This window comes from Tamandua tetradactyla, chromosome 2 (genome assembly GCF_023851605.1).
Source record: "Tamandua tetradactyla isolate mTamTet1 chromosome 2, mTamTet1.pri, whole genome shotgun sequence".
NCBI classification, from domain to species: domain Eukaryota; kingdom Metazoa; phylum Chordata; class Mammalia; order Pilosa; family Myrmecophagidae; genus Tamandua; species Tamandua tetradactyla.
This window is the reverse complement of record NC_135328.1, coordinates 188,843,687-188,864,882: the sequence shown is the minus strand read 5'-3', so window position 1 is coordinate 188,864,882 and position 21,196 is coordinate 188,843,687. Positions and strand designations below refer to the sequence as shown.

The following is a 21,196-nucleotide window of genomic DNA, read 5'->3' as shown; positions in this document are numbered from 1 at the left end:
GGAAGCAGCTCTAGAGGAAGGTAGAGGGCTGAAGGGGGGCTGAGAATTGAGATGGTTGTAAATAAATGGTCCAGGATTTCAAATGGAATGGTTTGAGTTCCAGTGTATAGTGTGGGGTCTTGACTACATGTCACAGAAAGCACTGGATATCAGGATGAGGAGTTTTGTTTCCTTCAACAATAGGCAAGGGGATATTAGATGAGAGCCGTGTTTTCCTTATTTAGTTAATTGGTTCAGGCAACAGATCTAAAAACTATCAAAACTATTTTGAAAATAGAGGAAATCTGTAAAGGGAATCACAAATTGCAGCTGAGCAGAAATACCATCAAAGACCAGACTTGGAAAAGCAGCTCAGAGGCAAAATATTGTGAGAACATGTGATTCCTAGTTCTCCTGATGAATGTTCTAATGTTTCACTGCTTGTCCATTTAGCAATTAAAGCTTAATATATTTTGTGCTTTAATATATTTTAATGATGATGCTATAGGCCTATTAGGAAAGTCTTTTCATTATTATAAGTTCTATCTTGATGGACTTGAGAAATCAATATGATTGCTTGTATTATTTCAGTCCATAAAATAATGTTCAATTATATATAGCCGCGACAACAGTATGATGCAAAATTTTCAGTATTTTAAAGCTTAATGCAAAACTTAATTTTATATGTACTTGCATATTTTTTATTGTAATCATGATGATTAGAAATCTTAATTTATATTGATGCTGTTATTGCTCCATCATGGCAAGTAAATTATTCATGAGAGCTAAAAACAAAATTGGCAACAGAGCTGAAACCGATTTGTCTTCCCTGGTCCATAGAAGGGAAATAATAATCAGGTACTATACATATTCTATTTCTTCTCTTTTTTTGATAAATATATATATTATTGGTATGGGCAGGGTCTGGGAATCGAACCTGGGTCTCTGGTGTGGCAGGCGAGGATTTTGCCACTGAGCCACCATTGCACCACCCTCTTTTTTTGAATTTTAATTTATTTAAAAAATATGTTATATATGCATATGTGCAAAATTCAAAAGGTTCAAAAGAGTGTCTAATGGAAAGTCGATCTTGCTCCCATCCCTGCTCTCCTTATGGTTACCTACACCCAGGAGACTGCTATCGGGATCAGTTTCTCGTATGTCCCTCCAGAAGCACTCTCTACTGCACACATGTAAGAAGCTACACGTGTAGTACATATGTAACTTCAGTTAGTCCTCCTCACCTTTAAATGAGGTATTATAATTTCCATTCTGCAGATGAAGAAACTAAGGCTCAAGCAAAGTCAGCACTATGCTCAAGGTCATGGAGCAAATGTAGCAACTGGGATTCAAATTCAAGAGTGTCTGACACCAGAGGCTGGGCTTGCTTTACCATATCATACCATCTTACCCATATCAGTTCGCTGAATGATGAGAAGGAACAAAGTCCTGTCCAAGACAGGCCCAAGATTCAGAATTTCAGAAATGTGTTTTTAAAATTTGGGGTGTAGATAAGGATAGACATCTAGACTGATGGAATAGAATTGAAAGTTCAAAAATAAACCCTCACATCTGTGGCCAGTTGATTCTTGACAAGGGTGCCAAGTCTACTCAATGGGGGAAGAATAGTTTCTTCAACGAATGATGCTAGGAAAACTGGATATCCAAATGCAAAAAAAGAGAACGTAAACCACTACCTTACACCATATACAAAAATTAACTTAAAATGGATCACTGACCTAAATAAAAGAGCTAAAATCATAAGACTCTTAGAAGAAAATAAGGAAATATCTTTAGGACTTTTGTATTAGGAAATGGATTTTAGACTTTACACGAGAAGCACATATTACAGAAGAAAACATGGATAAACTGGACTTCATCAAAACTGAAAACTTTTGTGCATCAAAGGACATTAACAAGATAGTGAAAAAACAACCACAGGATGGGAGGAAATATTTGGAAACCATGTATTTAATAAGGGTTTAATATACAGAATTACAAATAAACAACGAAAAGACAAACAACCCAATTAAAAAATGGGCAAAAGACTCAAATAGACATTTCTCCAAAGAAGATATACATATGGTCAATAGCACATGAAAAGATGCTCAACATAATTAGTCATTGGGGAGATGCAATTCAAAATCACAGAGGCACCATTTCATACCCACAAGAATGGCTATGATTACAGAAAATGAAAATTAGCAAGTATTGGGAAGGTTGTGGAGAGAGAGGAACACTTTTACATTGTTGGTTGGAATGTAAAATGGTATAGCCACCATAGAAAACAGTTTGGTGGTTCTTCAAAAAGTTAAACATAGAACTACCATATGATCCGGCAATCCCACTTCTAAGTATATACCCCAAAGCATTAAAAGCAGGGACTTGAATAGATATTTTTATGCCAATGTTTGCTGCAGTGTTATTTACAAAAGCGAAAAAGTGAAAGCAACCGACTGTCCATCAACAGTGTCTTCTAAGAGCCTTATGGTTTTAGTGCTTATATTTAGGTCAATGATTTGAGTTAATTTTTGTATATGGTATAAGGTAGTGGTTTACTTTCTTTCTTTTACATATGAATATCCAGTTTTCCTAGCACCATTTGTTGAAGAAACTATTCTTTTCCCTCTGAGTAGACTTGGCACCCTTGTCAAGAATCAACTGGCCACAGTTGATTCATCAACAGAGAAAGGATAAATAAAATGTGGAATATACGTCAAGTGGAATGAAGTTCTGATTTATGCTATTACATGATGAACCTTGAAGACATCATGTTGAGTGAAATAAGCCAGACACAAAAGGACAGGTATTGTATCTCTTACCTTATATGAAATAACCAGAATATGCAAATTCATAGAGCCCGAAAGAAGATTACAGTTTACCAAGGGCAGGGGTGGGGGTGGGGAATGGGGTGTTAATGCTTAATGGGTGCAGAGTTTCTGTTTGTGGTGATGAAGAAGTTCTGGTGATGGATGGTAGTGACAGGCGCACAACATCTAAGTGTAATTAATTCACTGAATTGTATGCTTGAAAGTTGTTAAAATGGGAAGTTTTATGTTGCATGTATGTTACCACAATTTAAAAATATGTTAGCATGTAGAATTGCCTGGAATAGGCATGGCAGGAGGTGGGAGGATCAGTGAGGAGACCAGAGCCCACAAGAAGTATGAGGGTCTGAGCCAGGCAGGTGACAACAGGAAAGGAGGCATGAGACTGAAAAGGCAGACTCTAGGGGCCCTGGAAACAATTAGAAGATCAGGGAGAGGGAATCAAAGGTGCTGCTTTGTTCTGGGTCATGTGAGTCCAGGCATGGTGATGCCCTCCACAGAAACTGAGAAGTCAGAGGCAGGACTTGAACTGGAGAGATCAGTTTAGCTACTGACATTAGTGTTAGGCACAAGTGTGCATCCTTGTGGAGAGTTTCAGCAAGCAGGTTGTGATGTGTCTTGTACAGGAGAGGTGGGCAAGTGTGGGGTAGAGGTTGGGCTCTGGAGTCGTAGGCAAAGAGTTGGTATCTAAAGTGGGGAGGAAACAGCCCTAAATCGCAGGGGGTGGTGTGGAGACAGAAGAAGGAAGCTTTGGAGGCAGGAGGAGGGAGAAGAAGAGTGAAAGTCATAGAGAAGGGAGTGCTAAGGGAAGGCCAGGATGGTCTGGAGCCATGAAAATCCAGGAAAGGAGAGAGTTTCATGGAGCAGGAGTGTCGGATACTGGAGCGGTCAAGGTTATGGAACTGAGGTCAGGCTAATGGCCTTGAAAGCACCTTTTCTCTAAAGAAGCAGGGTAAGAACCACCATTCAAAGAAACATGTAAGGTAACTGGCAGGAAATGAGGCAACCATCATTATTTTCCCTGGTCCATTCAAAAATGGAGGTTTGTTATCTGAAAGTTTATTATTATAGAGTCAAACACTAAGGACATTGCTAACTGTCAGTCCCTGTCTGCCCTGAACAACTTGCACCATTTCTCTACCACGCTGTAGGGAGGTCTCGGGGCTGCCCAACACTTACTCGGATGTGCAGGTCCTGGAAGAAGCTGAGGAGCATCTGACGTATCAGCTGGAACTCCCCAGCAGAGAGACCCCCGTAAGTCTGCCAAAGGCAAAGCAGAAAGAAGCACTTCACTTTTAGAAATGAGATGAGAACTGTGTACAGGCAGAGCCAGGTAGGCACTCAGGGATGGATGCCAGATAAGCCAGCAGGGGACGCAGCTGCTGGGGCAGGTGGGGCAGCAGAAGAGCCAGCACCATACCCTCACCAGAAAGATAAACCTCAAAACACCACATCTGAGCAGGGGTACACTTCATCTCTCCCCTTTCCTACAAACCTAGAGAGGCAGCACCCTAAGATTTAACAGAACATCCACCACCAAAACTTCCAGTTCAGAAAAGTAGGGAGAAAATGACTATGCTCTGTACCATTGCTTTCCCAATTTTGAAGGCAACAGTAATAGGGCATAAGATGGCATCACCTATTGTACTGCCAAGACGGATACTTGCAGAATTTTAGAATTTTCTGGGGGACTGGCAGGCATTATGATTCCTCATCTTGTTCTTAACAGAGGAAGGGGAATAGTATTGGAGCTGAGTAGAGATTAACTGAGGATATTCTTACATCAGTCAGCAGCCGAAAAGTCTCATCCACTTGATGCAGGATGGTTGGGGAGTCTCGGATGAATTCCTTGATGGCATCTAGATGGTTGAAAGTGACCAGCAACACATCCTTGGGACGGGGGCACAGTAACACTTGATATTTGAAAGCCATCGTCATCAGATCATAGAGCTGAAAATCCATACAAAATTAGAATCAATAGGACCATAAAAGCAGATATCAGAATCTCCAAACAATGATTCAGTCAAACATTTCCTGAAAGCCAGTTTGGGACTTTCCCTGCACCATGAGTGGCCTAGTCCATCATCATCCAAACCAAGGCGCTTCTGAGAGTTAAAGGGGATGATATTAATAATTAGGCAAGGTCAACACGTGTAAACCAGGACATTCCTGGGCAAACCAGGACTTCTGATCACCTTATGTAGCTCATTGATGGTGCACAAGTGAAACAATATTGGTAGCTCTGGAGTTCTGGCACAAGACTTTGAGAGAGACAAAGGCTGAATTCAAGCCCTACCTTTGCTGCTGACTTGGTGTATGACCCTGGCCAAGTCTCTTTACCTCTTTACAGTTTTCTTAACTGTAAAAAATGCTCCTGAGTTTCCCAACCTTGCATAGCAGCTGAGAGGAGTAAATGGGATAAAATGTATGAAAGAGTCAAGTATAAAGTCCTACAAACATAAACAGACAATTTAAAATAATGCACGACACTTAAGATATAAACAAGCCCATGTATAGTATGACCACCCATGAAAGATCGGAGGAGAGAACTGGTGAGGACCAAGGGGTCAAGATAGGCTTTGCGGAAGAAGTGGGCTTAATATGGACCTTGAAGCTTCAGCTGGTTTCAACAAGGTTCAGACTGGCTGAGGGGACTGGAAAGGCATTTTAACTGAGACATCTGCATATAGGTGTTCATAGTGCACTTTTCACAATTGTCAAAATATGGAAACATTCAAGTGCCCAACAACAGATATAGATAAACAAAATGTGGTATATACATACAATTTTATGTGGCAGTAAGATGAAGTGAGGTCCTGAAGCATACAACAACATGGATGAACCTCAAGGACATAATGGTAAGTAAAATAACTCAGACACAAAAGCATAGATGCTGTGAGATTTTTCTTCTTTTTTTTTTATTAATTAAAAAAAAATTAACACAACATTTAGAAATCATTCCATTCTACATATGCAATCAGTAATTCTTAATATCATCACATAGATGTATGATCATCATTTCTTAGTACATTTGCATCGATTTAGAAAAAGAAATAGCAAGACAACAGAAAAAGAAATAAAATGATAATATAGAGAAAAAAATAAAAAATAAATAAACATATATTAAAAAACAACAAAACAAACAAACAAAAAAAAACTATAGCTCAGATGCAGCTTCATTCAGTGTTTTAATATAATTACATTACAATTAGGTAGTATTGTGCTGTCCATTTTTGAGTTTTTGTATCCAGTCCTGTTGCACAGTCTGTATCCCTTCAGCTCCAATTACCCATTATCTTACCCTATTTCTAACTCCTGATGGTCTCTGTTACCAATGACATATTCCAAGTTTATTCTCGAATGTCGGTTCACATCAGTGGGACCATACAGTATTTGTCCTTTAGTTTTTGGCTAGTCTCACTCAGCATAATGTTCTCTAGGTCCATCCATGTTATTACATGCTTCAGAACTTTATTCTGTCTTAAAGCTGCATAATATTCCATCGTATGTATATACCACAATTTGTTTAGCCACTCGTCTGTTGATGGACATTTTGGCTGTTTCCATCTCTTTGCAATTGTAAATAATGCTGCTATAAACATTGGTGTGCAAATGTCCGTTTGTGTCTTTGCCCTTAAGTCCTTTGAGTAGATACCTAGCAATGGTATTGCTGGGTCGTATGGCAATTCTATATTCAGTTTTTTGAGGAACTGCCAAACTGCCTTCCACAGTGGTTGCACCATTTGACATTCCCATCAACAGTGGATAAGTGTGCCTCTTTCTCCGCATTCTCTCCAGCACTTGTCATTTTTTGTTTTGTTACTGTGTGATTTTGCTATTATGACTCTGGCAGTCTCAGAGGTTTACACTGGAATATAGGGGACCTAGAGGTACACAGAAGCTAGAGATGAGGGAAAGGTTACCCAATGAGGCTGAACTTAAATGTAAGGGAACAGATAGAAGTGATGGTAGCTGATTAGTGGCGTTATATACATTGCCATACTGAAGGTGAGTATGATTGAAAGGGAATGTATAGTGCCATGTATCCCACTGATTAACTCTACAATCATAAGTTCTTGCATGAATTCCTGCGAAGGTTTGATCTTACCAAAGAGCCAATAATAGTGGGATATAGGGGTGTGCTGGTTTGAAACTATTATATACCCCAGAAAAGCCATGTCCTTTAATCCTCATTCAATATTGCTGAATGGGACCTTTCTGATTGTTTCCATGGAGATGTTACCCACCCAATTGTGGGTGGTAACTTTTGATTAGACGGTTTCCATGGAGATGTGTCTCCACCCATTCAAGGTGGGGTTCCTTCCTGGAGCCCTTTTAGAGGGAACCACTTTGGAAAAAGCTTTAGAACCACCAGAACCAACAGAGCCAACAGAACAGACAAGCCCTGGGGAAGCTGTTGAAGATTGCCGGAGAGAAAGCGGGTAGATGTCGCCATGTGCCTTTCTAGCTGAGTGAGAAACCCTGAACATCATCTACCTTCTTGAACCAAGGTATCATTTCCTGAATGCCTTAATTTGGATACTTAAATAGTCTTGCCTTAATTTGGACATTTTCATGGCCTTAGAACTGTAAACTTGCAACTTAATAAATTCCTCTTTTAGAAAGCTGTTCTGTTTTAGGTATATTGCATTTCGGCAACTTGCAAACTAGAACAAGGGGGAAAACTAATATTACATGCCTGTAGTTAGGAGGAAGACAGCAACAGTACCCCAGCAATACCAGGGGTGAATAATTGGTGGTGGTGGTGGGGGAGAAGAACAAAAGATTAGGGGAGACTTTGATTTGATATTTGGTGAGGCTGTGTTTATTAGTTCTCTGTCTCTTTGGACCAATGAAAATAGTCTAAAACTGACAGTGCTGCTGATTGTACAACCAAGTGAGGACACTGTAAGACATAGTTTATTTTGGACATTATCCATATTGCCCAGTGGAAGGCTAAAGGGTACAAAGACTGAGAAGCTGAAAGGTGAACTGTGATATATTTGATTATAACTGAATATAGTGTGCGGCTACATAAAGGAAGGATGTCGTGAGGCATGCAGCAAACTGAATGAACCTTAGGGAGAATGTGTTTTGCAAAATAAGCCAGAAACAAAAGCACAAATATGCTATGGCCTCTCAGAAAATATAAGAAAATTGGACCCTAGATTGTAAGATCTTATAACAGCTATACTTAGTCTGAAATTTAAGTGTATTTCTAGATTCTGAGATACTGAGCTGTATGTGTATAAGCTGTTATTTCCCAGGAACTCTGAGTTCCTCTGTGACATCTAAGATTCAGAGTGGGAGTTCTGCAGCTCTGGAAGTCAGCACTGCTACATACAATAACGGTTAAAGTTACTTTAAAGAGAGATCAGGCTTCAATTAGAAATAAAAATGAAGCCGATCCAGTTGGGACTAAGGTAAATAAGAATACGGGGCAAGTGAAGATAGTGAATGTACTCTAGAGCATCACCTACTGTATGAGACCAAAGGAAGGGAGGTATTACTGTATCTAGAACCTGAATTTATTTGTAACACACAATCTAATCAACCTGTCTGGATAGCTCATTTGGACAACCCAAATATAGGGAGCCCAGAATGGAAACGAGGCCTTGTAATTCTGCATAGTTTCATGTAATACCTGGAGACATCCCAGATTACGGTGGGGTGATAATTAAAAGTATTGGTAGAGTCCCTTGAAGGTCTGGAGAAATAATATGGAAATATTAAGTTTTCCCATCTGGGAAATCCCCGGTACTCTCTCAGGCTTTAGGGTTTCCTAAGAATACAGGTCAAGCCCTTGAATTTGAGGCTTGCTCTTATGAAATTTATTTCTGTAATGGAGAAGATAAGATTACCTATAATTATGCCTATGAGTTACTTCCAGGAAACCTCTTTGGTTGCTCAGATATGGTCTTTCTCTCTTTAAGCCCAACTCTGCAAGGAAAATTATTACCCTCCTCCCTATGTGGGACATGGCATTCAGTGGTGAAAGTCTCCCTGACAATGAAAGACTCCCAGGATTGAACCTGGCCCTGGCATCAAGGGAATGACAATGCCTTCTAGACTAAAAGGGGGAAAAGAAATGTAACAAAATAAGGTATAAGTGGCTAAGAGAGTTCAAATGGACTCTGGAGGCTATTCTGGAGGCTACTCCTGCAAGCTTCAGCTAGATACTTCTAACCATGGTTTGCCATATTCCAAAAAAACATCATTCCTATTAACCCTAAAGAACACCTAAGACTTTCACTGAGACTTTCCAAAAGTTTCACATGCTAAGTTTACTTTCCAGAAACCTATAACTTCCAGAAGGTTCCTAGGCCAGATAAGTCCTGAAGCCCAGAGGGGCCAGCCTCTTCAAGAATATCAACTAATTCCAACCCTCTACCCTATATCGTTAAAACCCCTTTTCAAGAGGAAAAAGTTAGAATGGGCATAGCTCAAAGACCACTACAGATTGGGAAAAGAATCAAAGGAGAAGGAGGAGTTATAACAGAAATAATAGGATTTAACAAAGGAGTTTGATTGCTGAATCACTATAATGATATTTCTTTGTAACTTCCAGTATTTTAGGGCAGCTAGAAGGAAAAACCTGAAAATGTGGAATGGTAACCCATATCAAACTTTGAAATCTGCCTGTAATTACCTGTTAAAATGTGCTTTGAAAAGTATTGCTTTTAAAAAACTATGTATATGTTATATTTCACAATTTAAAAAGTTAAAAAATCACAGGTATAAGATAAAGAACTGAAAGTTCAGAGGTAATCAGTAAATTATTCAGGGTATCACCGCTGGTAATTGGTAAGGCTAAAATTTTAACCCAGGTTTTTTGATTCCAGATTCTGTGTCTTTTCTCCATGGGAACCCTAAACCTTCTTAAGGGAGAGGGAGAAGAGCAAGCAGAACAGAGAAGATAATTAACGTTCGCTGAACATCTACTACGTGCCAGGTCTAGGTGTGTTGCCATATGTAGATTTCCTAATTAATCTTTCCAACAACCTGGTGAAGTAGCAATTATTATCTCCATTTTACAGATGAGAAAACGGAGAGAGAGTAATGATCCAGAGGTAGGGGGTAGGAGCCGAGAGAGCCCAGTTCCAGGCAGTCTATCTTCTTGAGGTTTGCAGGTACCTGCAATAAGTGAGTGTTTCTTTTGCACATCTAGCATCACTATTCAGTCCTCATACTATTTAATGGAGAAACTTGAAAAGGAATTATCTTTTTTTTTTAATTAATTAAAGTCCACACTTTCTTCATATTTCCTTAAGTTTTTGCCTAATGTCCTTGTTCTGTTCCAGGACCCCATCCAGGCTCCCACATTACATTTAGTCATCAGGCCTCCTTAGCTTTCTTGGATGCGACAATTTCACAGACTTTCCTTGTTTCTGGTGACCTTGACATTTTTGAGGAGTACTGGTCAGGTATTTTGTAGCATGACCCTCAAACTTGGACTTGTCTTATGTCTTTCTCATGACTAAACTGGGGGTACAGGTTGTTGGGAGGAAGGTCTCAGATAAAGTGCCACTGCCATGCGATCAGATCCAGACACACACTGTCAGTGTGGCTTCCTGCTGCAGGCGTCACTCTTGCTCTCAGGCAGCCACAGTGTTTGTCAGGCTTCTTCACTATAAAGCTACTATTTTTTTACCCTCTTTTCTGTACTGTACTCTTTGAAAGGAAGTCACTAAGTAGAGCTCAGACTTAAGGAATGGGGAGTTCTATTCCACCTCATTGAGGATGAGAATATCTATATGAATTATTTAGAATTCTTCTCCACAGAAGAGTTGTTGTTTTTTCCCCCATTTATTTATTTGGAATTATTATTTAAAAAATCAGAAAGCCCCAATAATTTATTTACCAAGAAGTAGATACGTTCATGTAATAAACATGTTATAAAGACTGAGAGGTTTTATATTTACTTCAAAGATGCCTGGTTTCCTGTAAAACTATCACTCATTGCAGATTTGAGATTTGTGAAGAATGAAGGAGAATTAAAGTTTTTAATGTTGAACACCATAAGTGATCCCTGTGTACATAAATATGGGCAAGAAAACCGGCACTTTCTGTGGGAAGGCAGAATGATGTAAACACCGGAGGGGTCGGTGTGGATGAGTTCTGAGGTCCTTACCAACTCTGGAACGTCACAATACAGTAACAACAACAAATATTAACAACTGCCTGTGCTTTTGCAAGGCACAACTGCAAAATAGTATCTCATTTGACCCCAGTCTATGATCATCTGAAAAATGTACAAGAAACGCAACAGAGAGGGCAGAGGGAACCGTGTGCTCACCTTATCCATGCTGGCCTGGTTCAGTCTCATAATGGAGGCATGAGCCAGGCGGTCGTAGATAGTCCTCAGGGCCTTCTTGGAGTAGAGCTCTTGAGGTTTGAACAATTCCTCCATAAACTTTCTGTTGAACATGGTTGAGATGATGTCGTTCAGGACTGCAGGGATGAGAAAGCACACATCTGAACAAGGCGCTGAGGGAAGCCTGATTCAGACAGGCCCTCTGTGAACAATCCCCTCCATGAATGGAGTTGCTGGGCATAGACAGCAACTTTGGGTGTGGATGGGGTTGGTGAGATCTCTTCTCTGGGGAGAAACCACATAGGTGGCCAGGTAGGAAGCTGGGGCCCAAAAGTGCTTTACGAGGCCATCTCAGGGCAAACATAAGTGATAACAATGTACACGCCCATCGTGCTTCAGAACTTATAAACTACTTTACCTATATTGTCTCACTTGATGATAGGGAAAATATTTTTTCTTTCTTTAAAAAAGATTTCTTTTGAGGGTATAAGGATGGTTCCGTGGTAGAATGCTCACTTCCATGCAAGAGACCTGGGTTTGATTCCCAAACCATGCACCAACCCCCTCCAAAAAAAAAAGAAAAAAAAAAAGATTTCATTTCACGTTTTTTTTTTTTATATGCTGTATAGTGGGGTTACATTTCATTATTTTCCATGTGAGTATCCCGATATTGCAGCACCATTTATTGAATTTTTGTTTTGCTTGTTTGCTTGTTTTTGGGAATTGAGCCTGAGTCTCCCACATGGCAAAAAAGATTCATTATTTTTTTTTTGTCAAATCTGAATTAAACAGTTTATATTCTAAAACACGCAAAAAAAATTTAAAAAAACTGCACCAATTAAATACAACAAAGATTTCTTTTTTTAACATAAAAATCACTGCTTAGAGATGAAAACACTTCTAATATTTCTACAAGATGTGTACTCGAGATTAGTAGCATTTTTGAAGGCCTTAATTTCTACATTTGATCTATAATACCGTAGTTGGGGGGTCTCAGACTACTGGTTCTAATGGAAAATCTCCATCTGATCAGAGAAGAAATGGTCCTAAGGAGTGTGCAAACCAAAGTGTCTATAATTCTAGGTCTGAGCTCATTCATTCATTTGGATATTTTGTTCTACTAAAATAAGAATCATTAGGTAAACTTGCTGGTATAAGAAATAGGAACAAGTACGTTTGAACATAGATTATGCTAAATTCAGCTAGATATGTTCTAGCTTTAAGGTGACAGTAATGATAATTTGAAAGAAAACTGGGTTATTTACAATAATTATACAAAGCTATTATTAAACATGGTTGAGTGTTACTGAAAGACATAAATTCCTATTTTATTTTGCATAACACAAAGGATACTCCAGGTGAATGGAGGTGGTCAAGTATTTTAGAGAGTGGAGGTAAGGTAGAGAACAATGAGGTTATTATTCCAGGCACCTCTCTACCTGTAAGTCATGAGGGAAGTATCCTGAGGGCTAAGGCCCGCATCTTAAAGCATTTTAGGGATAGAGGGAGAGGGTAAGGGAGATTTTTTTCCCAAACTGACATAAAAGGACTTTGTGACTCTTTACAGAAGAGTTGGATTCCCACTTGACCTGTGGGTTTAATCTAGTCTCTATCCTATTACGTAGTGATGAAGACCCAAGTTCATTATCGGCCCAGGGCATCCTTCACAACTTGTGTTACAGCTTCCCACTAATGTGTACTAACATTTTCCCAATGTGAACCGTTTGGAGACATATTAACTCTTCCAGCTTTGTCTCATACATAGTTTGAAGCCTCTTCTTTTAAACTAAATAAGCAAGGCCTGCAATAACCTGCAGAATTTGCAAGGAAACAGGGCCCACTGAAAAGCCACACATAAGGCTTCCGAAGAGAGAAAATGAAGAATTTTCCACAGATTTATGTAGACCAGTGAAGAGTGCCAAAGAAGAAGGATTTAAGTGCAAGTATCACTTTCAGCTTCGATTATGTTAAGGCTTACAAATAGCTACCATTCACCAAGGTGCTGAGTCATTTCTCTAGAGCCTTTGAGCCCTTAGCAGTTGCTAGGAAAATAGCTTAGTCCCAAATAAATCAGTTCTGAAAGAAAGAAAGTCCCAAAGTGATTGTTAGCCACTCTGGCAAAGTAAAAAGCAAAATGAAGCCTTTCCCCTGGGAAGTTGAATAAGCTATGCATCTTTGCACAAGGACATTCAGAAAGTTCACCTGTCGGGGAAAGAGCAAAACAGCGTAACAGGGCCAGCCCCTGTGGGCAAAGCAGTGCACAAAGAGGAAATGCTGATTTTACCATTGGGCTCTGGCACCCAGGGCTTCCATCTCCCCTTTGGAAAGAATATGGGGGCACAAATTAACATGATTTCACCTCACAATTTACTTTACCAGGTACTTCACTGAGGCGGGCCTACTATGCATCAGACACTAAGAAAAGGCATGACAGGTACAAAGAGGAAGGAGAAGTTATCCTTGCCTAGAGAAGCAGCCCACATCGGGTTCAAGTTAATTCTGGGAAAGGTCACAGTTTTCACCAGACCCATTAATCTGTCTTGGTGTTAGTTTTCAGTACTTGACTGAATACTGCATAATTTTCATGAGGCAGGTATGTACAGGGCGCCAGATTCCATCAGGAAAAGGCCAAGGCAGGGGAGGGAAGTAATTTGTCAAGGGCTGCATTATAAGTGTTGGTAGCTGAGCTCTCAAGATATCAGGCTTCTAGTTCTGGGTTCAGATGGTGAGGTTGGTTTCTCTTCATTATTTTTAAATGCTTAAGTTAAAATAAATTCCAGTGATCCAATTATGTATTGAAAAGCTTTCAAAATCCACACTTCATGCCTGAAATTCTGCCATGAGTCGAGAGGAGGGCCAAAAAATTTGTTTAAAAGAAGTGCCAAACAATGATTTTGAAAAATAATAAAAGTGTATCAAGCACCTCAATTGGACTTTTCTTTGAGCCTGTCCTGATGAAATAACTATCTTGATGAAAGGGATAAAGTGTTTTACCAATTACTTCTACTCTTGTTTATGGGAATGTACATGCTGGAACCAAGCATAAGAGAGAGAAGCTAATCAACCCTTTTGGATAGTATCATGTTTTAAGTTTTTACAGGCACTGGGCTCAGAATGTTATTTGTATCATCTCATTTAAACTCCAAGACAACTCTGAATTAATATCCTCATTCTATAGAGGTAGAAAACTGAGTAATAGGTTAAAGTCCAAGGTCACACAGCTGGTAGCAGAATTGAAATTAGAACAAAGTGTCTTTGATTCTAATGTCTGTGCTCTTAAATATTATAGATCATCTCCCTAGCACACTTGGTGTGGTGAGAACATTTGATAAGGATGCTTAACAACATGCACAGACTGCACCAAAGGTCAAATACTGGAAGGAACCTGTGACTTTTAAAAGCTGACAAAGTCTAAGGTTTTGTTCTGAGTCGGCAACTCTTTCTGGTTTGCTGCTAGTTTCCAGGCCAGATAAGTGCCTAGTTGAGGTACAAGTGAAGGGAAACTCAAGATCTGGCATGATAAGGCCATACTGCATGCATGATATCATGCCTTCTGCCCAGAGTCCTGGCAGCCATGCAGCCACATGCTTCTGTTTTATATTGCTCAACATATTTCTCTGTGTGCTAAGGAGAACAGCACAAGAGAGGGTCACTCATGTTGAAGACAATTCTCTGGTTACATGATACTATCACAAAGTTGTTTTAAGGACTGCCAATGAGGACAACCTTCCCAGAAGTGAAACTATTGCCTCCCAGTGTCCCCGCAAAGCTTGGAACTTATAGAAGGAGACAGATCCTTCAGGTGCAGTGTGTGGCTCCTTTGCCAAAGTTTGCTTACTTTTCATCTTATATGCTGCATTTATTTCTTTTAAGCCAAAGATTCAAATGTACAAATGAAAATCTCAGCCAAAGAGAAATTCATGCCTATTTTCTTACTCTGAAATAACTAGAGCAGCCCTATTTTAAGGCCCATTGATAAAGGACGGAGTGAACCTGTGGATGCAGACTAAATACATGCAGCCAAGAGATAGCATACCTCGTTTTCTGTCCACCTCTGTCCATTCATCTACATGAAGCATATAAAAAGAAAACACCAGTTCATGAAGCAAGAATGTTATTTTCGAGGAGCTTTAAAAAATACTAATTCCAATTATCCGGTCTATGAAGTTTTATTTTTCATGTTTGCATTTAATGTTGAATGTGAATACTCTGCCTTCCACTTGAAACTTTTAAAAGGAGGCTAGGTAAACAACAAACTCTAACAAAGCCCTAGAGAGGCTATGTCTTATATAGTACCTGGCCTGGGAAGAGAGGAAACTCAGGAGGGCTAGCTACGCTGGGGTCCAACTTGAAAGGCTCAAGAAGTCATGCTCTCTAGTGCTATGAGTATAAGTCATTCAAAATAAGGCTTAAAAAAAAACACAAACTGCCATGAGGAAAAATACAAGAACAGGTTAAGAAAAGCAATTTCTTCTCGTACAACCTGATTTTTTATTCATGTAAGATTTCTCTTTCAAGAGCATAGATGGAACTGCTCACAGCTGAAAGCTTGAAATGTAAATGAAAAGGAAAAAAATCTCAATATTTGTTTTTGCCTTACTTTTTATACACAGAGGCATGATTTCCATATTAGAAAGGAATAACAGTGGGACCAAAGAAAGCTCCTTAGGACAAGGCAATCAGGGAGATACCAAGAGGAGCCCAAATAAGGAAAAATATATTTGCTGGAGTGATCTGGGAGAATTGAGTCCTTTTATGGTTGAGACCTGGTTTTACTACTTAGTAGCTGTATGACTTTGAGCAACTAGCTTAACCTCTTTAAGTCTCAGTTTCTTCATCTGCAAAATGGGGTCATAATAGCACTTAAACCTTAGGGTTGATGTGGGGATGAAATGGATAAAACACATCAAGCACTTAGCTGGGTTCTCATAATTCCACTTTCTCTAATGACATATCCTAGATAACACACAAAAAGGAAGAAGGATGAATTTTTTTTCTTTCCTTAAAATTTTCAGGAGATTTCAGTCTAGAAAAACCAGACACAGATAAACACATCCACATTCAAATGACATTTTGTAATTAATGGTTTCTTTCGGAAGTATTTCAGAGATGATTTCTGAGTTTACAATCAAAGTATATACATACTTTCAATATACAATGACAATAGCTGGTAAGAGACGATTTTGAGAGCACACCCAGGGCTGTGCCCTAACTGCTGGCAAATGTTTTCCATTTGCAAGGTCAGCCTCCTCTAAGAAAATTCACCATCTTTCTTTCACAAGAGTCAAAAGTTTTGGAGACAAAATATTTGGGGAAAAAAACAACAACTGGGGAAACAGCACCAAGAGTCTGACTTTCCTAAAGCAGATTCTGGTTTCTTTGGTACAGTGTCTGCATCTTTTCTCTTTCTGTGGTATTTACTTAGCAGGCAGATTTGTGGGAATTTGGAGAGGTAGAGTTTTCTCTTCAACCCTCTTCAAGGTATGTTTGGGAACAGTGGTGCTGCAAGGGGCTCATTCTCTCAGGGGGACAGTGAACTACAAAAAGAAGCTGGTGATCGCGTTCCCAGGGGTTCTGAGTGCAATCCCGCAGGCAATGACACTTAGCTCCAGCAGAGGTCTCTGCAGTGCTGTGTGCTCTCCACCCTTTCCTCCTGAGGATGGGGGCTGGGGGTGGGTGGGAGGTAATTGATACCCTTGTTTTTCTATCATGTCTCCAGATGACTTGTTCGCGATGATTCCACTTTAGTTATATTTTGAGTGGGAATTAGGCCCAAGGCTACCCAGAAATGGCTGTTAAACTGGGATGAGAAAAATAAAAACAACTTGATGGTCATTTGGTTGCTCAGAACCACGTTGCGATAGGTCTTGGAAAAATCACCTAATGACCTTATGCCTCAGTTTCTCCTCTTGAAAAATGAGAACTTGAAACAAAATGTAATAGGGTTTTATGTTGGAATACTTCTAAGGTAATGGGAGTGAGGCAAAGGCAGCTTTTATTCTTGCTATTGCTTAAAATGTGGGACGGCATTCAACATGCAATACTCAACAGTTGCCCCATAGAGAAAGCACTTCCTTTCTGTTGACTGCTAACCTAGATGCTGCATTGTGGAGGAAAACTGCAACATCTGCCTTGTGGGAACACGGTGGCTTCCAAGAGACCAATTAGTTGTGTAAGATAAAAAAAAACATCTATAAGAAATATGATCTCCATTCTAAGCTTCAGCAAAGGCATATTTATGATGTCTGATGTCTTATAGGCCTCTGTATACAGGCATCTTTCACAGTGGCTCCTGTTCCTTCAGCCATACCGACTCTAAACGGTGGAGCAGATGAGTGCCTCTCAACTTTCTGAATCCCATGATCTCTACTATGCTTTATCACTCTGTCTTCTACAAATCCCCATCAGCCAACTACTTTCAGTCATTTAATTTATAAAATCAGTGGGTATATTGCATTGTTTTCAAACTCTTCCAGTCCTTATGACTGAAGAACCTCCCCACACTCAAAGATTCTGATAAAGTCCCCCAGGTAAGGCAGTATAGTGCAGTGGTTCAGAGCCTACTGATTACGAGTATGGGCTCTGCAACCCAACTGCCTGGGTTCAAATCCTTTGCTCCTCCTCTTACTGGCTATGTAACCTTAGGCAAATGAGTCTTAGTTTCCCTATCTATAAAACGGGGATAGTAATATTACCTATCTGTTGGAGTAGAGAGGGGGTCAAGGTGTTTAGAGAAGTCCTTGGCACATAGTGCTTAATAAATGTTTGTTGTTGTCATTAGGAAGATATCTCCCCCAGGTTTACATCTAACTACTGAGCTAGCCTGATCAAAAGCCCTGCCTCCAGTGAATACTCAGAAGCGCTGGATCAGGTTCTACCAGCATTTCACATGGTGACTGACACTCAACCAAAATGACAAAATGACTGTGTGAATGTGAGTTACTAAAGATGACTGAGACTCCTAAATTTGCATCGAGTTAAACCAGAAGAAGGCCCACAGCTCCTGAAAACAAAGGAAGTTGGTCCCATAATATTCACAGGGCCTTGCCCAGACCACCTCTTGAAGATAACATCTGCTATTCAGTTGTACAAAACATGTGACATACATTATTTCATTCAGACCTTATAACTTTGCTTTAAGGTATGTATTATTATCCCCATTTTATGGAGAAACAGGCTTATAGAAGGTATATCCCAAGGTCAGACAACTAGTTAAATGGCAAAGCTGGAACTGGGAACCAGATCTGTATGACTTTGGAGCACATCCCCTTAACTGCTAATTTATACCAACTTCCAAAATGCAGATTACCAGTCCAAGAATGCTGGCCTCTCAGCTTATCTGTGCCATTAGCCAGAACGAAATCAGGTAACACTGGTGCCAAGGAAAACAAAACCATCTTGAAGCAATGGCAACATCATATGAAACAGCCAATTTAGATCATCAGTTCAACAACATTTATTGAGGACTGATTTACTCTAGTCTAGGCGCTATGCTAGGTGCTGGAGTACAAAGATGAGTAAAGCAATCAAGTGGGGGGACAAACACATACACTGATGATTTCAGTATAATATGGCTATCTGATAATGTGGACAGATGCACACACAGTGCTATGGGAGCATGGGCAAGCCACTTTCCCCAGTGGAGGAGGCCTACTGAAGGAGATGAACCTTAGGCTAAATACTGCAGGACTGAGGGGGAAGAACAGTGGGATGGGAATTGCTAGCAATGAAACAGGAATGAATATGGTTTAGATGGGGACCTAAAAGCAGTTCAGTATTATCAGAATACAAAACAGAAGGCAGGCAGTGGTGGGAGATGGGAGGAGATGGCAGATCAAGAAAAGCCCTGAAATGTCATGTTCAGGGACATGGCCATGATCCAGACAGCAGCAGTGGAAAGCTGGTTAAAGGTTTTAAGCAGAGAGGGGAGCGGTGTATGGACAAATCTGCATTATAGACAGCTCACTGGCAGCAGAGTGCAGAATGAATGGAGGGTGTATGTTATATAAGCAGTTATTTTTATCTCTTTATGCATGAATTTGAACTCAAGCACACTAATACAATACTTAATATCTGAATATGTATGTGTAACATCTGAACTTGTATCTTTAATATCAATTGAGCCTACAGAGACTGTTGGAGAGACAGTCAGTAGCCACATTAGTTACCTTTATGTCAATTTTTCCTCTTCTATCCTGATCCCAGGAAGCTTGGTGAAAGTAGCTGTTGGACCAAGATGGGAGGAAGGAAAGAAAGAGGGCGAGCAAAAAGGTGGCAGAGGGGCTGGGTGATCATTTCTCTGAGGATTGGATATGGTGTATACAGGAACCACATTTTCCATTTTCGAGGCTCTCAAATAATTTCCACAATTGCATTCTTCTCCAACATTTGTGAGCAGAAATACTTTTGACATTCTCATGTCTTCTTATTTATCTATATTATTTCAGAACGTCATGTTTCTAGAAACAGCTTTTGATAAAAGCAAGACTGGTCTCCAGCTTATGTGGGTGGATGCTACATAGAGGAATGGAGAATCAAAAGCTGATCCCTAGGGGTGAAGAAATTTAGCAATGGATATGCTGCAAGGCAGTGGACAGCTTGGACTTACATCTGGAAGGCACTGGTTGTCTAATAGAGATTGGGAAATCACCTCTCATTTCTGTCTTTCTGCGGTGAAAGATCTTTTGAGGGAATGTGATTCCTAAGGGGTTTTGACTGGATGGGGTATGAAGAGTTGTGAGAAAGGTCCCTGGCTACAAATGTGTAGCAGCGGTACTTGTCAGGCTTTAAAGACACCAGATGTTGTGGTGCAGCCGTGGGACGGCTGTGGGTGAGGAAGCTGGGTGCGGGTTGTGGGTCTGGTTGTGGGTGCCGGGGCAGCGGCGAGGAGGCTGGGCTGTGGGGTGTTGGTTTGGCTGTGCTGGCCGGAAGCCTCTCACCTTTGCGGGCCTTGTCTCCCGGGATGTTCTGGGCCTGCAGCCGCTGGTCCAGGATGTAAAGCATCTCCCCGCCCAAGTTCAAGAAGAGCAACGGTAGCGTCCGCACTGACATGATGCTGGGAGTAAGACCGGTGTAAGGCCCCGGGGCCTGTAGCCAGCGGCCTGCAGGCCCCGCCGCCGCGTCCTCGCAGCCTGGTTTCTAGGGCAACGACGCCAAGAAGAGAGAACCAATCAAAAGGCCGTTTAGTGGGAGGTGTTCCAAAAGCGGACGCTTATTGGACCAGGTGGCCGAAGCTGTTCGGGAGGATTGGTCTGAGCTGGAGGCGGGAGAGACGTTATCCCTCAATAGGAGAGCGCTGGGTTTGAGTTTTTCCTAAGCCCCTAAACCCGCCGAACCTCCATCGCAGCCAATTTTAGGGTTCAGGTGGGGCCAGCCCTATGCACACGACACCCCACCCCCACCCTGCCATTGGGCTTGGGGCCTCAGATGGGCTCATAAAAGAGGAAAACCCGAGCAAAACCTCTTCAGAGTAGAGACCCCAGGTCAGACGAACCCGAGATTGAATCACGGCTCTAGAGTGGAGATAATGCCCACCACACGTGGTTGCTGAGAGGATTAAATGCGATCATGGGAAAAACAAGGAATGCACTTTATAAAATGGGAATTGACTTTTAGATGGAGAAGGACCAAAACTCCTTGAATTATTTGCGGTTTTTTTCTTAAAAGCTACTTGAAGGGAAAAAAAGCTACTTGAAGGGATAGCCCCACGTGGTTTCACACTATGTGAAGCAAACCAGGCCTGTTCATTTTTCAGAATAGGGGGCTCTCCCAGATTTCTCCTTCAACATGTTAAGTAGGGCTCCCACCCATTTCTCTGCTTTGTGGCTAGTGACCCCTATATTACACCTCCACTTTGAGCTCCAGGATCGCCTTCTGGGCCATATGCTGCACATCTTTGCTAAACAGCCATTTCTGTTAATTTCGATATTTCTAAAATCTACTAATCATCTTTCTTTCCAGTCATTCAGACTTGAAATCAGGAGTCATCCAATTCTATTTCCTATAACTAGCCACCAAATCTTGCTTTTTCCCTTCCAAACCTTTCTCATATTTATCCCTTCCTTTCTTTTTCTAT

General features: G+C 40.6%; 1 protein-coding gene across 1 annotated transcript in view; it reads right to left on the bottom strand.

The window, feature by feature from the left end:
- OSCP1 (organic solute carrier partner 1) overlaps positions 1–20,285 on the bottom strand; it is a 31,003-nt gene extending 10,718 nt beyond the window's left edge. The window contains exons 1-4 of the mRNA XM_077150266.1: positions 20,061–20,285; positions 11,104–11,258; positions 4,590–4,757; positions 3,987–4,067 (exon numbers count right to left, since the gene is read on the bottom strand). Coding sequence (XP_077006381.1) covers positions 3,987–4,067; positions 4,590–4,757; positions 11,104–11,258; positions 20,061–20,172 — 516 coding nt within the window. The 5' untranslated portion in view covers positions 20,173–20,285. The remainder of the gene's footprint in view (positions 1–3,986; positions 4,068–4,589; positions 4,758–11,103; positions 11,259–20,060) is intronic.
- Between the last annotated feature and the right edge of the window lie 911 nt (positions 20,286–21,196).